This window comes from Mauremys mutica, chromosome 1, assembly GCF_020497125.1.
Source record: "Mauremys mutica isolate MM-2020 ecotype Southern chromosome 1, ASM2049712v1, whole genome shotgun sequence".
Taxonomy (NCBI): Eukaryota; Metazoa; Chordata; order Testudines; family Geoemydidae; genus Mauremys; species Mauremys mutica.
Window position 1 is genome coordinate 211,918,619 of NC_059072.1, and position 23,410 is coordinate 211,942,028.

At 47.1% G+C, this 23,410-nt stretch overlaps 1 protein-coding gene across 5 annotated transcripts in view; it reads left to right on the forward strand.

Moving 5' to 3' along the window:
- Positions 1–207: 207 nt before the first annotated feature.
- The window catches only part of BCOR (BCL6 corepressor), a 70,853-nt gene continuing 47,650 nt past the window's right edge, over positions 208–23,410 (forward strand). For 2 of the 5 annotated variants that reach the window (XM_045002714.1, XM_045002717.1), the window contains exons 1-3: positions 208–612; positions 20,899–21,028; positions 22,576–22,654. In XM_045002714.1, coding sequence (XP_044858649.1) covers positions 20,943–21,028; positions 22,576–22,654 — 165 coding nt within the window. In that variant the 5' untranslated portion in view covers positions 208–612; positions 20,899–20,942. Of the gene's footprint in view, positions 613–20,059; positions 20,175–20,898; positions 21,029–22,575; positions 22,655–23,410 lie in introns of those variants that run through there. The other 3 variants (XM_045002719.1, XM_045002718.1, XM_045002716.1) reach the window with 3 other exon arrangements.

A 23,410-nucleotide genomic window follows, 5' to 3' on the forward strand; every position in this document is an offset into this window, starting at 1 on the left:
AACTTGCTCCGGGAGAGCGCGGCGGCGGCGGCGGCGCTGCTGCTGCTGCTGGCGGCGGCTCCCTGAGCGCAGCGCCCGCCCGCGGGGGGGAGGCGGCGGCGGCTGGAGCAGGAGGAGGAAGGGGGGATGTGAGGGGAGCGCGGCGTGCAGCACACGGAGCCCGGGCTCCCAGCGGCAAGGGGAGGAAGAGCGGCTTCCCCGGCGGAGGGGGATTAAATCCCCAGCCACACACACACAAAGCCGCGGCCAGGCCACTGGAGACGCCGGCCCGGCGGCGGGAGCGCGATGTAGGAGGGCAGCCGGCGCCGGCAGGGGACACTCGGCCCGGAGCAGCCAGCAACATGGCGCTGCCAGCCCAGCGCCCGCAGCCCGAGTGAGCCTCGCGGGCAGCGGCGGCCACCTGCCCCGCCAGCCTCTGCTGCCCCCTGCGCGGCACGGAGCGCCGCCAGCCCAGCGCCGCAGCGCGGACACACGCCCCGAGAGGGGGAGGGGAGCAGCAAACTTTTTGCATCCAACCAGCCTGAGCCTCCCTTCCGGGGAGAGGAGGGGACTACAGCCCCGGGACCTGAGCGGCCGCACTCGGCGCTGCTGCTCTCCCGGCCGGAGCACAAGGTCAGTGCTGCTCGAAACCTCGGTGCTGCGCGGAGTCCCGAGCGTCCCGGCCCGCGGGCGGCTGGGCTCTGGGGAGCGGCCCGGCCCGCCCTGGCGCTCCCCTGGGGGACGTGGGGCGAGGGCTCGCTGTGTGGCGGGGCCAAAGGCGAGGAAAGGGGCAGCGAGCGGGGCGCGGGGGTGGCAGGCGCTGGGGGCGAGGGGGCCTCCTGGGGCGCGCCTCGCGGGCGTGGGTGCCGCGGAGTGGAAGTTTGGCGGCTGTTGGCTGTAGCGATGCCCCCGGGGAGGCAGGGTGGGGTAAGCGAAGGGGAAGCTGCCGGTCGCGCTCTGTCTGCTCCCCAGCCGGAAAGAGGAGGTGGGGGGTTCCCGTCGTGTCTCGCTTTCCGATCTGGAAAGGGCGGTGAAGCCCCACCTCTGGCAGCCTCCACGGCTTGGCTCCCGGGGGAAGGGGGTGGGAGACACTTTTAGATCAGGGGAGAGGGAGGGCACATATTCTAGGGCCTCGCGTCCGGCTTCCCCTCCACGCCAGTGCAGCTGGGGGAGAAGCTCGAGCGAGACTGGCCACATTCGTGGGGAAGAGGCTGGGGCTTTCGGGCGCTGTTTGTTCCACAGCCAGGTAAAGGGTGGACTTTTAACACTATTTTTAAAGGAGCTGCTGCTGCGTGAGGTTTTCTCGTTGATTTGCGAATGCAAAGGGGTTTTGTTCTTTGAAGCTGGGGCCCGCGGGGGGGGGGGGGAGGAAAGGGAGCCAGTCACCGTGGTTACCCGTTCAAAGATCATTGCTGGTGTGGGGTCCAGTCTGATGTAGAAGTTTATTCATTTTAAAGCTAGTTTTTAGTGGAAAGAAAACTAGAGGGAGGATAGGAACTTGCTATCAAAGGCCGATCGGGGGAAGACAGACAGGTCTATTTTCTGCAAGCCCTCGCCAACTCCGTGGCTGGTCTGTGCAGCATATGGGTCATGTATTTGATGTTCGTGAAGCGAGTCCGGGGGCGATATTTGCGAAGGTTTCACGTTCCTCTTTCTTTCTCTCTCTCTCTCTCTCTTTCTTCTTTCCGCGATGTGTGTAGGATCCGAGGTTGCGGGCGGGGGGGGGGGGGGCAATGACTGGTGTAACACTGACGAACTGTGGGATTGTGTTTAATGGTCTAGCCTCAGAGCTTGTTGCAGCATTAATTTCTTCTAATGAATCTTTTGCAGAAAGTCCGCTCATTGCTTTCATGTGCTCCGCGGAGCCTGCAGCTTTGCATTCGTGTTTTGTATTAAAAACGAAAAGAGCCTAGCCCGCCTACAATCTGGTAGCAGAGCCTGGTTGTTTCAAGGCTTTATTAACTTTTCCGTGGTGAAGAGGTCATCGCTCCCTATAAAGTGGGGATTGGCAAAGGGCTGCGTAGCCGACCCTACTAGTACGATCTGGGAACAAAGATAAAAAGGAAACCTCCCCATAAGGTGGTGTTAAGTGCAGTCTTGAGTATTTCTTGCCGTGGCGTTGGAAACAGACACCAGCCAGTGAAATCAATTGTTACTAGGTGTTTAATTCAGCTTTGCCAACAGAATTGCATTTTCCCCCATATCGCAGAACATTTACATTCTGTTAACCTTGGAGAATCGTGTCTAGCTGCTTCTGTCACGCGAGTCCATTAATGTGGCTTCTTCACTGAGACGTTGGTGCTTATATATTTGTCTAGGATTCGGTGCAATTGCATTGGTATACAAGGATTAATTTTCCTTTCAGTTTTTAAGTGGAAGTCGTCGGTTTTTCTGAGAGGAGGACAAGGCAACGGGCACCTTAACTGCTTTTAGGGGATTAGAAAGGCGGGCGGGTGTGTGTGTGTGGTGGGGGGGTATTTTTTTTTTCAGGCAGGGGTTGCAGTTTATCTCCAGTTCAGCTCTTTGACTTGCTGTCACAAATAGGTGACTGAGAGTTAATTAGGAAGTATGCTCTGGATCAATGAGTTGCACAGCTCATTAGCTATTCCCCAGTTTTTTGCAGGATTGGACCTCCACCTCTAATACCGTCCCTCCTGAATACGCAACTCCTAGCGAGAGCTAGAGACAGAGCAGCACTTCGGTTGACTATAGATGGGTGTGAAAAGGGCGTGATTAAGAAATATTTAAGTTTTCCGGTTAATAGGTTTGTTCACAAGGGGAGGGGGCTGTTCTTCTGCCTTCCGCGCTGACCCTATCTTTCTCGAAGGGCGGGAAAGGCCCTGGCACTTTGAGCTAAGTATTATGATCGTGGAATAGAAAAAGTGTGTGTCGTAGCAAACGCTACAAGAGCAGACAAAATCCTATTTGTCAGGCATGAAGGTGGGCTGTTTTGAAGGCTACACATGTACAGTGAAGGATTATGTTGCGGACACTGTTTCTTTATTTCCTTCGCCATTTCTAAGGTGAGTGGCGGAGGCTGAGGGACCGGGAAAGGGCTTCTCCGGGTATTGTTTGTCCGTCTGTGATAGATCGGTCTAGACAGCCGTTCAGGCTCCCTGCGAGCTCAAGAACCGGAGCCTGAAAGGGAGAGTGGGGGAGACCGAGAGGAAAAGGTCACCGCGATATTTTTTGTTAACCCTTAAAGATGAGGAAAATCTAGATGGCTGGTGCGGTTAATAGAACCGGAGAAGCGATTGGAATGAGCCCGGAGGGAAAGGGGGGCAGCGCTGTGGATCGTGGGCTTACCCCCGTGCATCTAATTGCATTTTAAGAGCTGTTTCCCACAACAGGAAAAGAGTTTACGAGGCGAGTGCCAGATTATTTCGTTCCCAGAAGTTTCCTCTGTTTAGAAACTCCGAGGAGCGCGTTAACCCCGTGTCAGATTGGTGCGGGGCCAGACAAACGCAGAGAGGCGCACGCAGGCTGAGTCTGGCGTGCAAGGGGCCCCGCGAGCGAGCGGAGCGCGCAGTTAGTGTTTCCCCATCTCGTCCCTCCGCCCCCCTCCCCCGGGTCACGATGGAAAACCCACCGCGGAGATTCACAACCACTCCGGGCGAATACCGAAAGGAAAGCGAGTTTCCGCGAGAGCTCTTCACATCGGATCATCTTCCCCCTCCCACCCCGGAGCCCTAATGACCTGGTCGGGGGGAGGGAGTCGACTTTGTTTTATAGCACCGGGCTGCCCTCGGGTTGTTTAATGTATACACTGAAAGGCAGGCGAACCTACCTCGGGTTGTTTTGAAGCACAGCGGACTTCACAGGGAGGGTCATACCTAGTGGCACGAAAAGGCAACCAGGGACTAAGGCTTCCGTTCCTGTTTGGGTTACTTTGAGTGGCGTATGGGTTTTCCTTTTGTCACAAGACATTGTCAGTGGAATACAGGCGATCGTGTTGTGTAAGCCTATGCGGTGCAGATTAAAAGGAGTTAAAGGCTCCAGAGCCGTAGATAAAAGCTGGTTTGTGTTGGATTTGCCTGCAGCGCAGACCATCCTCATTCCTCTTTGTCTGAGCCCTGGCTCCGGGCGCTCCAGCCTTATTGGAAATATTCCCGAGGAGTCAGCGCAGAGCCAGGGCAGCAGGCAGCTCAGCGTTTATTTACACTTCACATCTAAATACATCTCTAATTAGATAGAAGCAACACCGGAAATGGTAGATTGGTTGCATATCTAATAGAGGCGAGTAGCAATAGGCCCTACAGAATTTCCCTCTTCTCCCCCCCCCCCAAAAGAGCCCATGAAAACCAAGTAAAAATTTGGAGACTGAACTGAAATAACCTCGTAATAAACCACACAGACCTATTTTGAGGTTATTCTAATGTTAAAGAAGTACTTAACGTTGGAGAAGTGAGCGCCCAAACTGCAGTGTGAGCGGTTATCGATGTATGTCTGGGGTCTATACTAGGCTGGTGGACACAGGCTAGAATGCTATGCGCACTGAGTCCCTATCCTTCAGTACCAGGATGCGATCCTTATCTGTAGACCTTGCGATTTGGCTAATTTCATAACAACCCTGTCCAAAACATTTCACTTTCTTCATAAAGAGGGGCTTTAAAAAATCGGGACGGTTCATAGCCATTCTAAGCTAGTATTTAGAAGATTCAGCAAAATCATCCATGGATAATTTTGGTTAGTCCTAGGATTGAAAAACAATACACAAGGTTTAAATCCCATTGGTCCTTAATTTGTGGACATAAAAAATGTAAGGCCACCATTAAAAAAAAATTGAACAATACGACACTAAAGTCTGAATAATAGGAATGAAAATCTGTGACTTTTTCCCCCCCCAGAGAACCTTACAACTTTGAAAATGGAGTGGTTAAAGGACGAATTCAGTCTAAAGGCCTCATCTTGAGCCTGGCAGCGGGGGTGTAAAAATACTGTAATTCCATTGACAAGGGAGTTAATTCCTATTTTACTCAGGCCTTTTAATGTTGGCTGATGTACACAAAAGGCCACTTCATTACACGGATGACATGTGATACTGTCTCTTACATCTACATCTATAGCACATTTTAGTGTGGGCCTTTAAACAGCAGTACATAGGGTATGAACAACAGGCTTTACACTTTCTCCTTAAACTGATGTTGTTTAAAAATAAATGGTAGCTAGGATGAATGTTATGCTTCTTGCTTTTTGCAGTAATCTAACCACTTAAAGATCAAGTAGATTCCTTCCAGCGAGCCAGACTAACCCCTTTTAACTACGTCGAAAAGCTCTCGCTGTGTGTATAATGAGAGGCAGAGGAGGCCTCATCTGCAGATAGGGGGAGTTCCCTTGTCCGTGAGCAGCACTGGCTACATGTAATCCGTGTGTCCTTTCACCGAAGAGGCTGATAGGGAGTATTACTCTGAATCGACCTTTCCCTCAGACCTCTTCGGCTGTCAGGACTTGAACCTTTAGCTAGAAGCCTGAACGATCTTTCAAGCAGAAGTTAATGAATGTTTCACAAGGGTTTCTCTGTCATGTGTAGCACCTTTTAATGGATGAGTTGACTAGTTAGGGACAGAAAGCAAGAAGGCCACCAGCTCAGAGAAAACAGTTCTCTTAGAGAAGTTCTGTTCATTTCCAGGAGGTGGTTCTATTTTTTTCTTTTTGCTGCACAACAAAACAATCTTCAGCCAGTATTAAGATTTTCCTATATATCTTTCACCAGTGGGACAAGTTAAGATTTTTGCATTACTACCTCTCTCTCTCTAAATAGCAAACGCATACTAAGATGATGTAGGGGTTATTTTGGTGCTGTTTTTCTGTATGAAATTTACCTTTATATATTAATAGATTTGGTGCCCTGTGATTAGGCATGCAAGGAAGTCCGCTTGGAGAAGACCCTGGCAGCATAAAATATAATTTGTGATCTGAAAGACAGTTTCCAGTATAATCTCATTATGCACCACAGACTCCCGGTGTTATTTTGTAGAAGGCGGACAATGATCAATTTACATTGACCTGGGGCTGGGCGAGCTTTTAGATGGTAATTGCCATATTGATTTGCATGCAGAGAGGAGACCTGCTAAAATTAAAGACCGGAAGCTAAATTAAACTAAATTTATTGTCTAGGTGCAAACTAAAAGACCTGCTAAAGTGTAGGGTAGAGTTTAAGAATCTGAAACTTGGAGAGGAAAGATGTTTACATTGCTAGTCCCTTTAAAAATTACATATTCTTAAAAAGTGGAATGTAAATACCTGGTTTTGACAGAAAGTATATATGCCAATTCTATGTCATGTAAGCATTGCTACTTTTTAAAAAAACCCTGTATATTAAAATCCTTGCTTTTTTTTTTAATCCCCTCCCCCCAAGTCCCTTTGTGATTTGTTTCCTTAGTGTGACAGTAAACCCACACGTGCTTTATTTGAGTAGAACAATTAAAGTAGAAAGTACAGACTCCACCAACTACACTGGAAATTCTTTGTATAGAGTTGAGTGCAACCCTTAGGAAAGAGAGTAGGCTAGAAGTTCCGCTCTACACCAGCACTCACACCAGTAAGTACTTCATGCATGTATTATCACCTTAATTGATCAGCAAGATCACTTTTAATACTAGCTAGCTCTTATATAGTGTGTTTTATAAGTAGATCTCAAAGCACTTTACAAAAAGGTCAATATCCTTATCCCCATTTTACAGTTGCGGAAACTGAGGTGGGAGAGCAGTGAAGTGGTTTGCCCAAACTCACCTAGCAGATTAATGGAAGAGACAGGATTAGAGCCTAGGTCTGCTGAGTCCCACTCCAGTGCTCTATCCAGTAGGCCACAAATTAAACTTTCCCCTTAAATTATGCTTAGCAAACATGTGGAACTCTCATGCCATTAAAAACTGCAATAACATAAAGCTCTATGCTGTCATTCACTTTACAGATGTCTCAATGTATTTTAGTATGGCATAGGTATGTCAATACTGCCATTTAGCAGTTACTTGTAAGAGTTCTGTCTCAACTTTTAAAATAGATTAAAATTTAAAAAATAGATTAAACTCTTATCCTAAGTGTTCATTTAAAATACTCTGGAATATATCACCTAGTGACCCTGGCCTTAAAATAGCTTTATACCACAAAATACTTAGGCTTATGTTCTTAGTTTTAAAAGTCCAGGCAATGGGACAATTGAGCACTTCAAAGTAATTGATATTTGCATTTACACATCATCAGGAATCATATTTTTGTACAAGTCCAACCACTCACTAGTTCTGTAGTATAGGCATTAAACCCTATAGACATTTTACCTAAATAACTAAGAAAATATTAAAATTACATCTAGGTTCATGTTTTGTGTTAGAACTAATACCCAAAGAAAAACACTACCTGTGTGAGGGTTTCTTGTGTACCCAACGGGAAGGAGGAAAGAATTAAATTCATCCAGTTTTATATTTGGTTAGTTGCACTCCCTCTGCTGAGGTTGGATATTAGTTGATGTTAATCTGTTTTTTTATGCTGCAGCATATAGACACATGGAAGTGAATTAAGGATTGAGAGGCAGATTCTCAGTGTTGCTTTGAATTCTCAGAAAACTTTTTAATGGTATTAGAAGGGAGAGAGACAAACCCATTTTCACTGGAAGATCTGATGCTGCTGTGACCCTAACATCTTCCAGATGGTAGTTTAGGATTTTGGATAGGTACCACCAGGGTTCTTTAATCCACCCACTGGTGCTATAGAATCTAAATTTATAGAGACCTTTTAATGCACATATTATTGCTAAGACAGACAGTAACATGTTTTTAGAGTCACACTATTGAACATTTAGGAGGGTATTTAAAATCACCTATAATCTGGGTACCATAGTTCACAACTATTTTAGAAGGTAAACAGATGTGTGTGTGCTTGCACAAAAACTGCACTCCGAATCTCCCTACCTCGTTCATCCCTATTAGCTCTCATTGTGGGAACTACTTTTAACATGTCACTCCCAGCCATTATACGTTGTTAGGGTCAAATTTAATTGGCCCCTCAGGAAGCAGTACCTTTTACATACATCCCCGAATATATCAATCAAAACACTTTACAGGTTTATGTAGGGGCTTCATTAGCACAGTTAACTATAGAGGTATCAATTTGGAACTCAAAAAAGGCCCATATACTGTACCTTGGCTTTCCAAAGTATGTGTGGATATAAAATCTGGGGAAATAACACTTCCCAATTCCAGCCAAAGCAATTAGGTAGATCAGAACAGCACTATGCAGCAGGAAGTGGTCTTCCCCTCATTTCTCCACTTCTTCTGGTCCAGTGAATTGTGTCCTACCTATGTGTGGCCAACATTTGCTTCAGCCATTTTAGCACGTCCTCCACAAGGGCTATGTCTTTATCGGAAGATGGGCAAGGTCTGAGCTCCCACAGCTTGGCCAGGGGGCCTGAGTGGAAGGTTGGCATAGGCATGTTTGAGGTAGACTTCAGCTAAAGCTGACCCAAAGTACATCTGCCTTTTAAAAAAAAACAAACAGCTGTAATGTGTTTAATGGTAAACATTTTAATGGCTATGTGACTTGACCTTAAAAAGGCCCATTAAAAAGTGTCTTTTTGGTAGATGAAGTCAGATGATCCAGTCAGAGAAGAAAATATGTGAGATGTAAGTTGTAAACTATCACTTTCCCCATAAGTTAGTGAGGTTGGGAAAGAGGAGAGGGCCCTCCTGAGCAGACATTTCAAGGTTGTTTTATTTTAGCTATAGAAAGAACCCTTTACTATGAGATCGCATTTTCAATAAACTGTATTGGCTCTCCTCTTTATACAAATTGCTGGTATGAAAGAAAAGCAAGCCTATATGCATGGAGGCAGGCATAAGCTAGTGAGATCAGGTTTCCGACTGAGCTCCCGGAGGAGAAGTGAGCATTTGATTGAAGCTACACTTGGTTCTTGGTTCCCAAGGGACAGCAGCCCTGAAACACGAGAGCTCTCCCTCCCTCCCGCTCTCTTCTTCCTCTAAAAGCCTTTGTGCTGAAAGAGCTTCAGTAGGCACGAATCGCTGGTCTCTCACAAGAATGTGTTGCAGCCTTTGCTGACATTGTTTTGTTAGCAATGGGTTTTACCAGGCAAGCAGATTTTTAGCTCCGTACAGGCAATGAATAGTCGATGCCACCAACCTGCAAATACCTACTGGAATAATTTACAGGGGAAGCTGGCTGGGAAGTTCAGTGCAGACCCACCATGTCAGTAGTAGCCACTGTGCCTGCCTTGAGAAACGTTAACCTATAGCAATAGCTGGGCCGAGATGAAAATGCTCTTTAAAACAAAACACAAAATCGTCAGTCTTTTCTTGCAGCCTGTCACAAAGCTATATATTGTGCATCCGGGAGCTATATATTGTGCATCTCAGTGCCGGTTCTCGTAGTCTCTTTATCACATTTAATCTATTTTTAAACTCTTAGGCAAAATGGCTTACTGTTAAACATTTCTGTAAAGATATACATTCCAATTAATCATACATACTGTAGCCAAGAATAAATTAAAGGGAGAAAATATACTTTGTCAGTTCTAGCGAAATCTCCACCTTTCCCTTCCCAATAGAAAATTTACACAGAATGGGAGAGATACTAGCACAAGTGTAATCAATGAAAAAGCAGGCAACTTATAGCTAACGTGATGTTTAATTATTGTACAGAGTATTTCACAAGTAAAGTCTGATTTGCATCAGAATAGTAGATTTTTAAAGTAGGAAAAGATAAACTGCACGTGCATGATTTAAGATTCAGTTTAGAAACATTCTTAAGACTTGAGTGGAATCAGTAGAGGTGACAGTTTATTTTAACTGGACATATGCAGATAGAAAATAAAGTACTTCTTCTGTTCAAGTGTTTGGGACAATAACGGATGTCTATCGTGGGATAATCAATATATGTGCAGAGCTCAAAGCAAGAGGGAGGTGAAAGGGTGCAGGAAACCCAAAGGTAGTCATGTAAATAGGAGACACAGCCCGTTTCATTTGCTATGTCAAACTAAAGGCAAACAGATTTGACTCGATATCTTAAAATCTAATCGTAGTTGCCTTACTCGCTCACTGGGGATATCTGGAATGGTCCATTATGTAGATTCGGTATTGTAATACAGCAAAAGAGGTTTGTTCTTTACTGTAGGCCTTCATGATGGGGAAACTTTATAACAAAAATATTTTAAGTCATAAAGTGAGGTTTATACTTAATTAAAGACGAGCTGGTGTGCAATTTGCTCCGATACCGACGATTATGGAAAGTCAGTTTAATACAAAATAAAGGAAACGTGTCCTCACCCCCCCGCGCCCCACCCGTATGGGGGGCAGTCAGTGGTATCCATTCAGTCATGACATTTCTGCAGCAGAACAAGGGGCCTTCAGCTTCCAAGCGCTACAATGACCGAGACATAGTAAGGGGCACGGCGTACTTTACACGAGAAAGTCAAAGCTGCAGCTGTACTTTGGGGCTTCTTTTGACGGGAAATGCAAAAAACAATTGCAGTTGTGACACAACTTTGTTATCAAGGAGAAAAGTGTGTGCGCCTGCCTGGTCTGTCTCGAGTTTGGAGAAAAACCGAAATACCGTCTGGTGGGGAAATTAATAAAAGGAACTCCACTGTATCGGACAGCAGCAAGATTCTGTTTGAAAAAATCGGATGAAACAAACACGGTTCTCTCCACAGTAGGAGTAGGGTAGAGGGGGTTCCTTGTTTGGACTAAACCAGCTGCAGTAGTTGATGCTACAGCACTGAAGGCAGACACAATGCTGCTGTTGTTGGTTTGATCTCGAACTGTGGATTGTTAGTCTGGATTTAACTATGCGGTAAGGGGGGGGGGGGATGTGAAGGCTGTTTACAGCTAGTGCAAATAATGTGACAGCTGTTGGAGCGCGAGTAGCCTGCGCCTCTTCGGCACCTACAACAAAGCTCTCACTATGCAGGCAGCAGTTGCACTTCAGAGCGCTCGCACAGATAGCGGCCGCGCGGATTAAGAACTAATGAGCTGAGCTGGGCTGGGGTGTGTGTGTGTGTTGCTTTTTAATGTAATAGTTCGAGAGAGGTGTGATTTTTTTTTCTCATCATAACTTGTGTGCACATACCTGGGCTAAATTTCAGACAGACCCCCTTGATATCGGAGTTGAGCAATACACCTGTAGGGGAAAAGCTCTTCCTGGAGTGGAGGGTCTCTCTAAAACAAGAGACTAGATAATATGACTTCAATTCCTTTTCTTAAGCTTGAGAGTCTAAAGGTCAGATTCTGCCCTGGCTGTCAGCAAGGGCAAACGCGGGGACAAGAGCAGGCTGCTTGGAGTCTAAACCAGCTCGGAATTTGGCCCCCCAAAAAATGTTGGCTACTAAACCCTGCTCCCTTTCCTGGAAGTGGGTAGAGTGCTGAAATTTGCATATACCAGGCCAGATCCTATTGAAGGCAATAGCAACGTTCCCCTTGAATTCCGTGAGAAGAAAAGCAGGCCCTGTGGTGCAGGGGATTGTACACATGAGATGATGTTCTGAATTTCCCATGGACTGAGCTGATAATGGGAGATGACTCCAACTTGGACAGCATTTCTCAAAACAGTATGGTGAATCGCATCCTTTGTTTTTAATGCAGGTGCTGCTGTAAAACAAAGTTGTTATCCTGAGATCACTTGTAGGCATTTCTCTGATCAACTAGACAGTATGTTGTCAGGACGGTATGTAAGATTCTGGGTCAAAAACAGCTCCAAAAAAAGTAAAAAGGAGAAAGTAATTGGTCAGGCTAGATCTCTTAAAACAAAGGCTTTAAAACTTAAAGAGAAATTCACTACCTGATTCTGTCTGTCCTTAAGATTTCCTTATGTATCCAAACCTAGCCAGCAGCCTTTATGGAAGTCTCCCAAAAGTCAGAGGGAGTTTTGTATGATTAAGAACTGTAGGATCTGGCCTATATTTTCAAATTAGGTAGTTTTAACCGCAACAGAGAATTGTTATGTTTTTACACACAAAGTAACCGCTAAAATGTATTTTCGTTTGGCCTGGAACGCTTTAGAAAGACAAAATTTCACATAGTGGCTATAATCTTGGTTTAAGGGTGACTGCCTTTATTATCTATCTTCAGTCTTTCCCCCCCATATACTGTTGGGTCTTTATGAATAATGTGCTGTTGACGGCGGAAGTTACTCCAATAGTAATTCAATAATCTTAGCGTCAATGCTATAAATTAATCTTTTATATGATGTATGTCATTTCTGTAGGAACGTTGCTTGCGAAACTAGTTTCGCCTTGAAGCTAAGGTGGAAAGATAAACAAGTCTAGATCGCCAAAATACTGGCACTCTCTTCCTTCTTCCAAATCTTTTAAAGTCACGGAGCAGTATTTCCAGGATTATAGTGCTGCCTCTGCGGTGGGACTGTCACTGGCTTTTAAAAAAAACTAATGCAAATTAGAGAAAAATAATTTTCTTTCAGAGATATGCAATGTATTAGTCACTTGTTATCGTGCTTAGAGGCAGACCTCATTTGCGCGTCTGCCAACTCGCTCACATCTGCTCAGAGCTGTTCAGGGCATTTTAACCTTGGCGGTGTAGTGTCGTAGTCCCACGGATCAAGAGCGAGTAATTAAAGCTCTAAGCAGCAGCAAAAATTCATAGCCGCCCATCTGCATAGCAGTTGCTTCAGTGCTTTGTTTCGGTGCTGAGTTCTAAGATGAAAAAGCAGAGATTGCAATGGTCCTTAGTCTTTCCCTGTACGACCGATGTCTGTGCGAGTCTTCATACAACTGGGGGGTATTAACCCAGAGGAACATCGCAAAACTTTGTATAGAAAGCCTGACGTTGCTTTTACAGTAACTTTCGGATTCACGTGATAAACGTACGTTTCTGCTGTTTGAACAAGAGTTGTAAAATCAGATGACCGGTACATCCCTACCTGCTCTCTATAGGATAACTATTTCTTTACACGGTCTGGAGAAGACGATGTGAGGGTTTGGGACCAGTAGTTATGTAAAAACGTATAGCTGTGCGCGCAGCTCCTTGTTTATAACCGTTGTCTAAAATGTTCCGTGATTTTCAGAAGTACTCGGAAAGTATTTCCCAGGAGAGGGAAACAGTCGCACTGGAAACACTATTTATATTTTGAGGCGGGGCGGTACTCTCCAAGTATTGCTAAGCATACGCCGACTGAGTTGTTTATAAGCCGCTCCAACTTCCGAAGCGCATGTCTTAAATGATCGCTGAATATAACTGTCTATCTTGTGCCTAAAAGAGTGCAGTTAGTTACGCCCCCCCGCCCCCAAACCTCGCTGCACAGACAAAGTCCTGCAGGGAGCAGACGGACCCCAGGCTAGTTAAGCTAGATATGCTAGACAGGGGACCAAGTTTAATATCTCGCTGTCGGCGCGCCGGCCATTTGCTGTATAATGAGGAGCTGCTTTACTCTCCGGAGAGAATCGCCTTCAAACTGCCTCCTCTTGGTGATGGGTTGTGTGTCTGTCTGGGGAAAGCGGGGGGGGGAGGGGGCTGTTCCTAATCAATCAGCCTCTCAAAGCTGTTGCTCCGTAAATGAGGGAACCACAGGCACTGTCAGCCACAATTATGCAAAATCAACTCGTCCCTGATCAATATCTGCTAAAGTCCCCCGTGGATACTGCGGAGGGAGGGGGGGGAGGTCCTCCCCCACCGTACGGTACAGCTTGAGCTGGTGACTACGAGAGAAAGCAACGTGGATCAGGGGCGGTCAGAGGAAAACCAAGGGCGTATGTCCCATTAATCATTCTAGCAGGGGGTGCTGTGTGGGGAGAAGGGGCCCAGAACGGTGGTATTTATAGCCAGATAATGCTGCGGAAATGAGTGCACCATTTCGCTCGGCTCTCACAGAAACAGGCGGACTTATCTATTCAATGTGTGGGGGTATTTTTTTTTCCAACCTGAAGTTTCCTGTCAGCAAAATAAGCGGGGAAGGGGGGGGGGGAGAGATGGAAAATGCGTTTGTACAGGGAGCGGAGTTAGATGTGCGCAGCGAGCCTCGCCAAAGCCAGTCGTGTGTGTGGAGGGAAAGGTGGCTAAAGGTGTTTTTTTATTCTTCAAAACAATAGCGATACGAAATCAACCCAGCATAGAAAGCTCCTGAGCTGTAAGGACTCTGAAGGGTTAAGGGGTGGGGGCCCCGGCCCTGCGCGCTCTCCATTCTCCCCGAGACTGCGCTCGGCGGATGCAATGTTAGCTTAATTACCTGAAATGCACATTTGTGCCAGGCCGGCTGTATCTATCTCTCTTCTCCTACTGCTCCTCCTGCGCAGCTCAGGCTCGGCTGCTGCCTGTTGTCTCTGGCAGCAGCAGCAGCGGAAACCCTCGCTCCTCTGTGTCTCTCTAAAATGGCGCGGACGGTCTAGGAAGTGAGAGATGCAGAAGAGGGGGTCGGTAGCACAGGGAGCCTAAACTATCGCTTGGAAAGGGGGGCCAGGCGGTGGCTAAGGGCCATCGATAAAAGGGGTTCAGATCTAGTGGCTCTGTGGCGTATGGTGCAGGAGCTCCCTTCTCTGGCATGTCCGCCTAGCAGCCTCTCTCCCCAGTCATCTCCTCCCCGGAGGAGGAGGAGGAGGGGGCGTTATTAATGTCGCTGCTGGAGAAGTGGCAGGATGAAATGCGAAGCTGCCCTTCGCGATTTATACTCTAGTACCCTCCCCTCCTCCGCGTGGAGCCGAAGCCTTTTCCGCTTCAGCTCCGCCATTCACGCAAGGGAAATGTGGGGCGGGGGGAGAGACGCAGAAGCGCCATGGAACTGGTGTCGCCACTTACCGCTTGCCAAGTACACGTTTCGGCGGTGACCCTTATAACACTCTCACAGGGTGGCCCGTGGAGGGTCCGCTCCCCTGTGTCAAGGCCCCTCTTCACCCTAAACAACCCCAACTTGGGGGTGCTAGCCGTGTCTCCGCTTCAGCAAATAAAATGTCCTCCCTCCCCCCCACCTCCTCGATGTTTTTCAGTGGGGGGGCTCAAGCATGTGCTTCACCGCGCTCCAGATCTAATAACCTGCAGACACCGGCACCTCTGTGAACTCTCCAAAGTGAGCCGGGTGCTCCCTTCCCCGCCCCTTTTGTCGCGGGGTTCCCCCTAAAATAGGTGCGGTGGTTCCCCAGCGCTGGCAGAGAAGGCTGGGACTCTGTCGCGTTACGTGGGCGAGACGGCCAGGGTTATTTGAAGGATCGCCAGCCATTTTAACTTTCCCTCGTTGGCCTCCTCTCCGCCGCCCTTCCGCCGATCCCAGGTTTATCATTAATTTAAAACTTTTGTTTGCAAATGGCGGTGAGAGCCCGGCACCGCTTCGCCTGGTCGCGCAGGCTGCTGCTGGCTGGGTGCGTGGGGGGGCGGTGGGGCCGCCGCCGCCGCGGAGTTACTTTCTGTGGCAGGCTCGGACGCGCGAGAGACCGAGCGAGCAGACGCACGTGAACCAAGCGCTGCTGCTCTGCCTCCTCCCGGGCGCATCTGGCGGTGAAGGGTCCCCCGGCCCGCGCCCCTGATCACGCACAGAGGCGGAGGAAGGGGTGCATGCCGGAGGGCTCCCTCATGGGGCAGGGAATCGTCACTGGGCCAGGCAGGGGGGGACAGTGCCTGGCCGTGAATGGGGATCGATTGAAGTCCTCATTGCCTGCCTGCCTTCCCCACGTCTCCCGCCCCCGGGAGCCCCTCGTAGCCTTCGCCTCAGTGGGAAACACCCTCCTCTGCCCCCCAATGTCTAATCCTTCCTCCCCCTCCCCCCTTTGATCCGCCGTGTCTGTCCCAGGGGCGGGGGCTTGCCCTTTGCGGCCCTCCCCCGCGACTCCAATCGCTGGCAGCTGGAGAGCCGCAGACAGAGGCCACAGTCATCTCTGCCTCCCCACTTCCCCCTCCCGCGGCTGCAGCGTCTGTCTGTCTGTCTGTCTGTGGGTGGAGTCCCTCTGGGCGCACCCCTGTCCCCGTCCTCTTCCCAATGTAGCTGATGCCGAGTAGCAGCTCTGGCTGCCCTCAGATGGCTCCGCCGCGTTTTGTTTACACGGTAGAAAGTCCTGATAGCCTCTCTACACGTGACTGTGTGGGAGCCTCGGCAGGAAAGAGGAGTCAACACGCAGAGGAAAGAGGTTGTTTTAAAATCTTAAAATAGTCACCGACCCTCGTGTGTGTGTGTGTTTTTCTTAAACCGAAATGCACTAGTGTTGTGCATGACTCAATATGTATTTTAAATCGGTTTAGAGACCTAGCAGGCACATTGTACTTAGCTTTATGGTTAAATGAAATGCCACACGTCCCGGGTAAAGGTCAAACTTCTTTTTCTAATCCGCAGATCCATGCGGCGGCTACTTAGCCTGCTGCTTCGTACCCTGGCTTGCAAAATGTGTGTCAAATCAGTGATGCTGTGTAGATCTTGCAAAATATACCTTGGGTATTTTTTATTTAAAAAAAACCCCTCCCCTTTAACCGCCTGTCTAATATTGGACCGCCGATCCCAAAGTTGTACACTAGTTATCCTAAACTGTGCAATATGGTGTCTTTAAAGTAATTTCTAACGTCAGTAATTGTATAATTTGTAAATATATTAGCCATGGGTATAAGAGAAACGAGGTGGCTAAACACGTTTATAAGTAGCTGTGTCCCTGTTTAAGCTTATAAATACTGTAGGAGTTCTGCCCTATAAATCAAAGTCCGGCTGAACAGTTTGGTCTAATCGAAGTCGATTGCTATGAATCCCCAATTGCTTTTCACTTCTCTTAGGGATTTTCACAAACCTAGAAATGATCCTTCCAGTGGCCTGGAGACAATCAGGACGGGGTAATTTATTGCACTATTTTCATTTCCGAGGGCCAGATTGTTTGTTTAACTACCTCTTGCTCTGTCGGTGCCACTCGCTTACTACATTACTCGCAAACTTTAACCCATGCAGCTTTCTAGCCGCTTGCAGTCGCACTGAGGGTGGGTCTGTGGCTTTTGCAGTGGAAACTGGCGAGCTGCCAGAAGGAGCTGGAGGTGGAAAGAGTAAAGGCGCCAAAAGGGAACTCGTGCGCCGTTGCATTCTCTCCCCTTCCTGGCTCTCTGCAGCTGCCTGTCCCCAGCCGGGCTTCCTCTCCTTTCCTTACCCTGCTTTCACCTTTTCCACTTGTTCCTAATCGAGAAAACGTCCTCACAATAGTGACTCCAGGGAAGGCGGGGGAGGGGCAAGGCGCTACCACTTTGCACTGGCTTCCCTGCCCGAGAGGCAAGAATGAGCGGCGGCGTCCCCTGGCCCCCGGCATCGGGTTTTTCTAGTTTCCAAGCCAGGAGTGTGTTAACAAAACTTTGCTGCTGCTGCTGGCGTCAATGGCTGCCAAAAGTCTGTTGACGTTGCGAGGGAGACCCAAACGTTTCCCTTTTTTAATCAAATGCCCAAACAGCGCTGTGTGTGTCTGTGCCTGTCTCTGCATCGCGGAGCTCTGGCTGCGTGCGGAGAGCGCCGAGAACTGGGTGTTCCGGGCACCAGCGCTGCCATGCAAAGCGAGCACGCCTGGCAGGGAGGGGAGGGGGGCAAGAAGGCAAAGGGGCAGCTCAGCGGTACGCTTGAAGCCTGGTTAGTCTTTGCAAGTGGTTCTCGCACGCCGGCACTGCTCTGAAATTGTGTGTGTATCACGCGCTATATATAGCGCCAAAGGGCTCGCCCAGCCAGACACCTCCGGGAGGAAATTCCGTGCTCGCTCATACCAGGCAGAATTCTGCTGGGCACCCCTCCTCCCGCAGCAGGCTAGTTTGCGAGGAGTTGGCGGAGCAGCGCTCGGTAATTCCTGCCCCCGAGGGGAACGGGTTTTCCAGTCCGTGCTGGTACGTACGCGAGAGCGGCATGGCAGCAGCCAGCAACTGCAGCGCTGACTCTCTCGTGCGGAGGCGGCGGGGTCTCGCACCGGCTGACTCCGGGCTGGAGAAACCCGCTTGCAAATAGCCGGCCGTGGTGTGGTCTGTGGATGGTTCGGGAAACTGGATCCGAGGCGGGCGGGCGGGCAAGGGTTTAAACGCGTCCTTTCCTGCCCCTGGCTGCAGTCCCAGAGGCGCACCGGGCTGTGTTCGGAGCACGGCCGCGGACGCTCCAGGTTAGAGATCGGGGCGATCCGCGGAGGAAAATACCAAAGGAGCCGGATTTCTCCCTCTCCCTGCGGGGAGGGTGGTAGACCCGCTGTAAATGGAAGGCAGGAGCCCCCCCCCCTTTGCGTATTAAATGCTTCAGGGTTGGTGGAAGCGATAGAGGTTTTACAGAGGGATTTGCCTGCTGATAATGGGGTGCTGGGGGAGGTGGATTATTTGTAACGCTGAGGGGAGCCATCCCCCAGGGCTGTGGGTCACCTTCTTTCATCTTGCGACCCCTTGTCCGCAGAGGGGAAAAAAGGAGTCGTAAGAGTTAACGTCTCTTGCTTGTTGCAATGAAATTATGGCTGGCAGTGGCGCCGCTGTTTGTTCAACAGACCTCCACTTTTAAACAGTTCACAAAAAGTTCATCAGGGCGGCGATTATAAATACAGCCACACGTACGTATCCACAGCACAGCGCGACCCCGAAAGCGATCGCAAAGCCACTGCCTCCCCCCTCCGCTCCGAAAGGATAACTGGGATCAGTGTAGCTCTGTTAGAGGGCATTAATATTGCACGCCCTGGAGAAGCTGCTCAGTTGCACACGCAAAACGATTGTGTATCTGTGTGTGGGGGGGGGGGGGGGGGAGAAGACGTTTCTTCGCAGGCTCAGGGGACTGCAGTGCTGCCTCGGAGAAGGGATTGCAACATTTTTCTTTGCAAGCGCTCAGTAGCAGGTCTGTGCTTCCAGCCGCACGCAGCCTGCCGGCACAGACACCTCGGCCTCAGGCAAACTTCGTGCAGCTGGCGGAGGAGGGGAGGTTCTTGGCTTGCAGTCGAAACGTAGGTTTTTTTTTTTTTTTTTTTAGTTAAATACTTCGGGCGTTGGCTGCCTTTTTATTGGGCACTTTCAGTTTGATCTCTCGTGTTGCCCGATCCAGCGAGCCAGTGAACCTTTAAGCCGCGAACGTAATTTTTAGTATTTCATTATTTGCAAATGGCAGGGGCTTGACAGGCTTTAATTCAGGCACCGCAGCTGATGTTAATGATACACTTCCAGCGAGGAAACGAGGAGCATTAGCAGTTCCGCTAATGAGTAATATCTGTCTGCCTTTCGTGCCCTCCGTTTAAAAAAAAGGGAGAGCAGTGGGCCCCTTTACACACAGCCCTATCTATTTGGACTTTGTGTCCATTCCTTACAGATGAGGCAGCGCACGGGGCGGCTACTAACCGCCTGTAAAACCCTAAATCACTCTCTCCATGCTGCTGCTCTATTGAAAACATTACGAGCCGTGCATCTGGAAACCAGTAAATCTGTCCAGAAACCGTCTTTCCAGTGAAATAACTCCTTTTGAGTGATAGCACGCTATTTAATCTCTACAGATTTTTGTGTCCTCAGCGCAGTTTTTGTGGACTTCATTATTGAAAGCTAACTATTCTGGAGGGAGGAGGGGGAACGTGTTATTGCATTAATATACATTTGTTCCAGCCATGGGGCTTTACACAATAGACTTCTCTAAGGGGGGGGGGGGGGGAAGGGATGTTTGAGAACACGGGGCTTTCCTGCCGTTTTATTTCCTGAATCTCGCTGAACGGGTGTGAAGTGTTGTGTTAAACACACAATCTGGGATTCTTCCCCCTTAAATAGCAAAGTAATCATTTGCATATCGTGGACTCTGACAAAGGAAATGAGTTTACTCGAGAAGCATATATGCTTTGGGAAACCATCCATTACTGGCTTGTATGCATGTGTAAAAAGAGTGCCGTGCCTCCCGTTTGAAGGACTCTATTTTTGTAAGAGAGGAAGAGCTGAGGGATATCCTGTGCATTAAAGTCTCCCCCTACTTATTAACCCAGCATTTAACAGCAGGATGCAGGCTGAAGCTCAGTCAAAAGAAACGACTCAACCTCCAAAGAGCAATTAAAATCCTGCACTGGAATAAATCATGCGCCGCGATAATCCTGTTAATAAAACGCAGCTTGTCCTGACACTTCACTCATGCAGCAAACTAGAATTTAATGGGGGTGGCGATGGCATAAGAAAGGAAGAAAAGGCATTTCCCCCTCCGCGACAATCCGGTTACCTTTCACCTGCCTTTGCTTCTGCACCACACAGCGCCTATCCTCTCGGACTGCTAATACTCCTCCAGCGAGCCCGCTAATGATTTCTTTCCCTGAAGTAAGCAGGCGTCATTTGAATTACTGAAAGCACTCGCAGCAGCTCCAATGCAAAAGCCATCAGGGTTTGGTGCTTAATCAAATCAAGGGGTAGGGAGCTCAGCAACCCACTTGCTATTTTTAACCCATGTGCAAACTTTAGAAGGGAGTTTTCCTTTAGATCCGTTTCACAGAGGCACCTCTTCAGTTTAACTCGTACTGTACAAGCTTTCTCAGCAGTTAGTAGGGTGGGTGATAGAGAAGGTATATACTTGTTATTGTAATGCGCTTTCTGCTATTGTGTATTCCTAATGTAGATTTTTTTTCCAGTTTAAAACGCATTACCTAGTGTGCAGAATCTCTCCTTATTTGAGTGTACGTAAGGTGCATGAGACATGTTTGGGGCTCAGCGTAGACTTTGCCAGTCCAATCGTTTCTTAGTTCAAATTAAATGCATTGGAGAAACTTTTTTTTTTAAATTGTCGATAGCCTGGAATGATTCTTAATTTTGTGGCTGTGCACTAGGGAAAAGATCCATCTCCTCTGACCTATAAATGCCCTCAATTTGCTCCTTTATTACAGGGTATCTCTCCCTTAGCATGTTTAGCCTAGGCAGCTCACTCCCTACACCAATCCTGCATTCATTATTAATTACCCGGAGGGAGGGAGGCTGGCTGGCTGGCTGCTCCACTGTGCTGTTTGCCCTTCCTCCTAGACTAATCTTCTCAACTTTTGTTTTTTAATAGAATATAAAATCGTGAAGAAAAAACAGCGCTTTTAAGACGACGTCATGCTTTCTGCAACTCCCCTGTATGGCAACGTTCATAGCTGGATGAGCAATGAAAGGGTCCGCATGTGTGGAATTAATGAAGACAGGTAAATATTTAAGCTTCTGGCAAGTTAAACCAGGGTGAGATTCTGTGATGTGAGATTTCAGAGTTCATTCGCTTTCCTAATGCCTGAGTAGATAGCTGCCTTCTTGCATCGAGATCAGGCCAGCATTGGGGGGGAGACATGTGCGTGACAGCAGTAGACCAGCTAGTGATTTACTGTTTAACAGGCAACCTGGTTCAGTGAAGCAGTAGCGCCCTTTAAAAAAGATTACTCCCCTAAGCAGCCTTTAAATGCACTTTTTCACTTAATTTATTATTTCGTTCTTATGCAGGAGTATTAATCCAAATACATATTCTTTAAACTCTAAGTGCTAGGCATGCCAGTACCGTGTGATTTGTCTCTCAGTGCCTTAAAACAAATGGCTTGCCCAGTGATTAAAAATCGAAACAATGGCCTTTTTATCTAGGTACTGGATTCCTTATTGTCACCCCATATGTTATTTTTTTCTCCTAATACTATTAATTCAAGACTCTTAGTTATGCTTCTTAATACATATTTTCCAAGTGGACTCTATGGCTAAAGGGACACCACCAACTTGAAACCTAGTTTATTTAAAAACAATAAACCTCAGTAGTACTTTCAGAGACTACACTTAACTTTGAGTAACCCTGCCAACTTTTGTGATATATATTTTTTACAATAAAATTTTCCTGTTTCTTCCCCGCTCCTCCTCTGTTTTTTTAAACAACTTTCTCCTTTGTTGCTGACTGACCGCGCCCCCCCCCCCCCGCCCCCCAGAAGCAGGGTGTTTGTGATCTATACAGGGGAAAACAGCAAAGGTGACTATGTGCTAGCTCTGTGCAAACACAAAGTAAACAAACTGGGTTAAAAAGTTTTGCTATTGTTTTTCCTAATTGTTTCCAGGTATAGTAATATTAGGCGTATTTGTATCATTAACAGATTTATAAAATCAGACGTGTAATTTTAATTTTTTTCAAGTTATTGTTAGTTCTTTAAATATCAGATGATTGAAACTCTCTCTTCTGGGTAATGATGAAACTTTCATTCTGCTTCATGTCAGCTGTTTTATTCATGGGATTTGAAAGTTGGCACTAAGGTATATTCTTTATTGGTGCTTTCTGTGATAACAAGTCCCAGCCCTGCAAAACTGGTATGACACAGATGTGGAGCTTACTCTTTAGCATGGACTAGGTGACGCTTGTATGATGTTAGTGTGTATTTAATTTTCCCTTCTCTAACATTTAGAGATGGTATGTGAATATGGTACATTAAATTACATAATTGTCACTACATATGAAGTTTTAAAAAAACTAACAAAGAAGCCACTTGCCTTTGGGATAAGTTATTTTGAAGTGGACTAAAATTTTCTTAATGTCAAAACCTCTTTTACCTTGAATCTGTTCTCAGGCAGTATTTAAATATCATTTTTTGTGTGTGAGTTAATGTAGAGGATGGAGACAATTTCGTATGGGATTGTTATGGGGAAATTGAAATATAGAGCCTTACAATCTTTTATTAATATTATATGCAAGGAATATTTTCAAATAGTAAGCTTACATTTTTAATAGGAAAATTCCAGTAAATGATGGTGATGCTCCGAAAAGCAGACTGGAATTGAGGGAAGAAAATCACCTGAATCACAGCGTGGTAAGAGATTAATAGCTTTAGACTGAAATAGCATCTGATTATTTTTTATTTCATTTTTGTATGATGACATTTCACTTAAAGAAATTATTAAAATATCTTGAGTGCAGCTAGGACTACAATTAAGACACAAGTTGCTTCAGGTAAGAGGCCTTCTTCAAGCTGTAGTAAAAGATTTTTATTTTTCAAAGGTGTGAAGAAGTCCTCATGGTAGAAACAATTTCCTTCAGTCTGTTCTGTTATCTTGTTAATTCTTTTGTATGCAGAGTGGTACACCACCAGCACTGTTATTTCTAAGCCATTAGGAATAATGCGTTGTGGCACATTTGTGATTCTGGCAGGATTAGTTTATAAAGTCACTAAATAAATCAAAACACCAGCTATTTGGCTCTCTGTTTAAAAAGTCGGAAGTGGAAATAAAAAAAATTTCAGCACGGTTTCATTGATGTACTTTTCATAGAGATGTAGTACTGGAAGAGACCTCCTGGGTTATCGAGTCTATCCCCTTGCTATCATTGTCAACCCCCTTATATAATCCTGTTAATAAATTTATTGAGCTCCATCTCCAAACAAGTCAGATTGTTTTCCCCCCACTACTACTGTTGTAGAAAAGGGGTGGTGAGTTTGGGTGTGGCGCACATGTAGCCTCCTATCCTGGATTTTCCCTTGCAGACAGACTTGCAAAAGTGATGCCTGTTGGATATTTCAAAAGGCTTGTGCCTCTGAAAGGATTGCATTTTTGGGATGACCTAGTTGCTG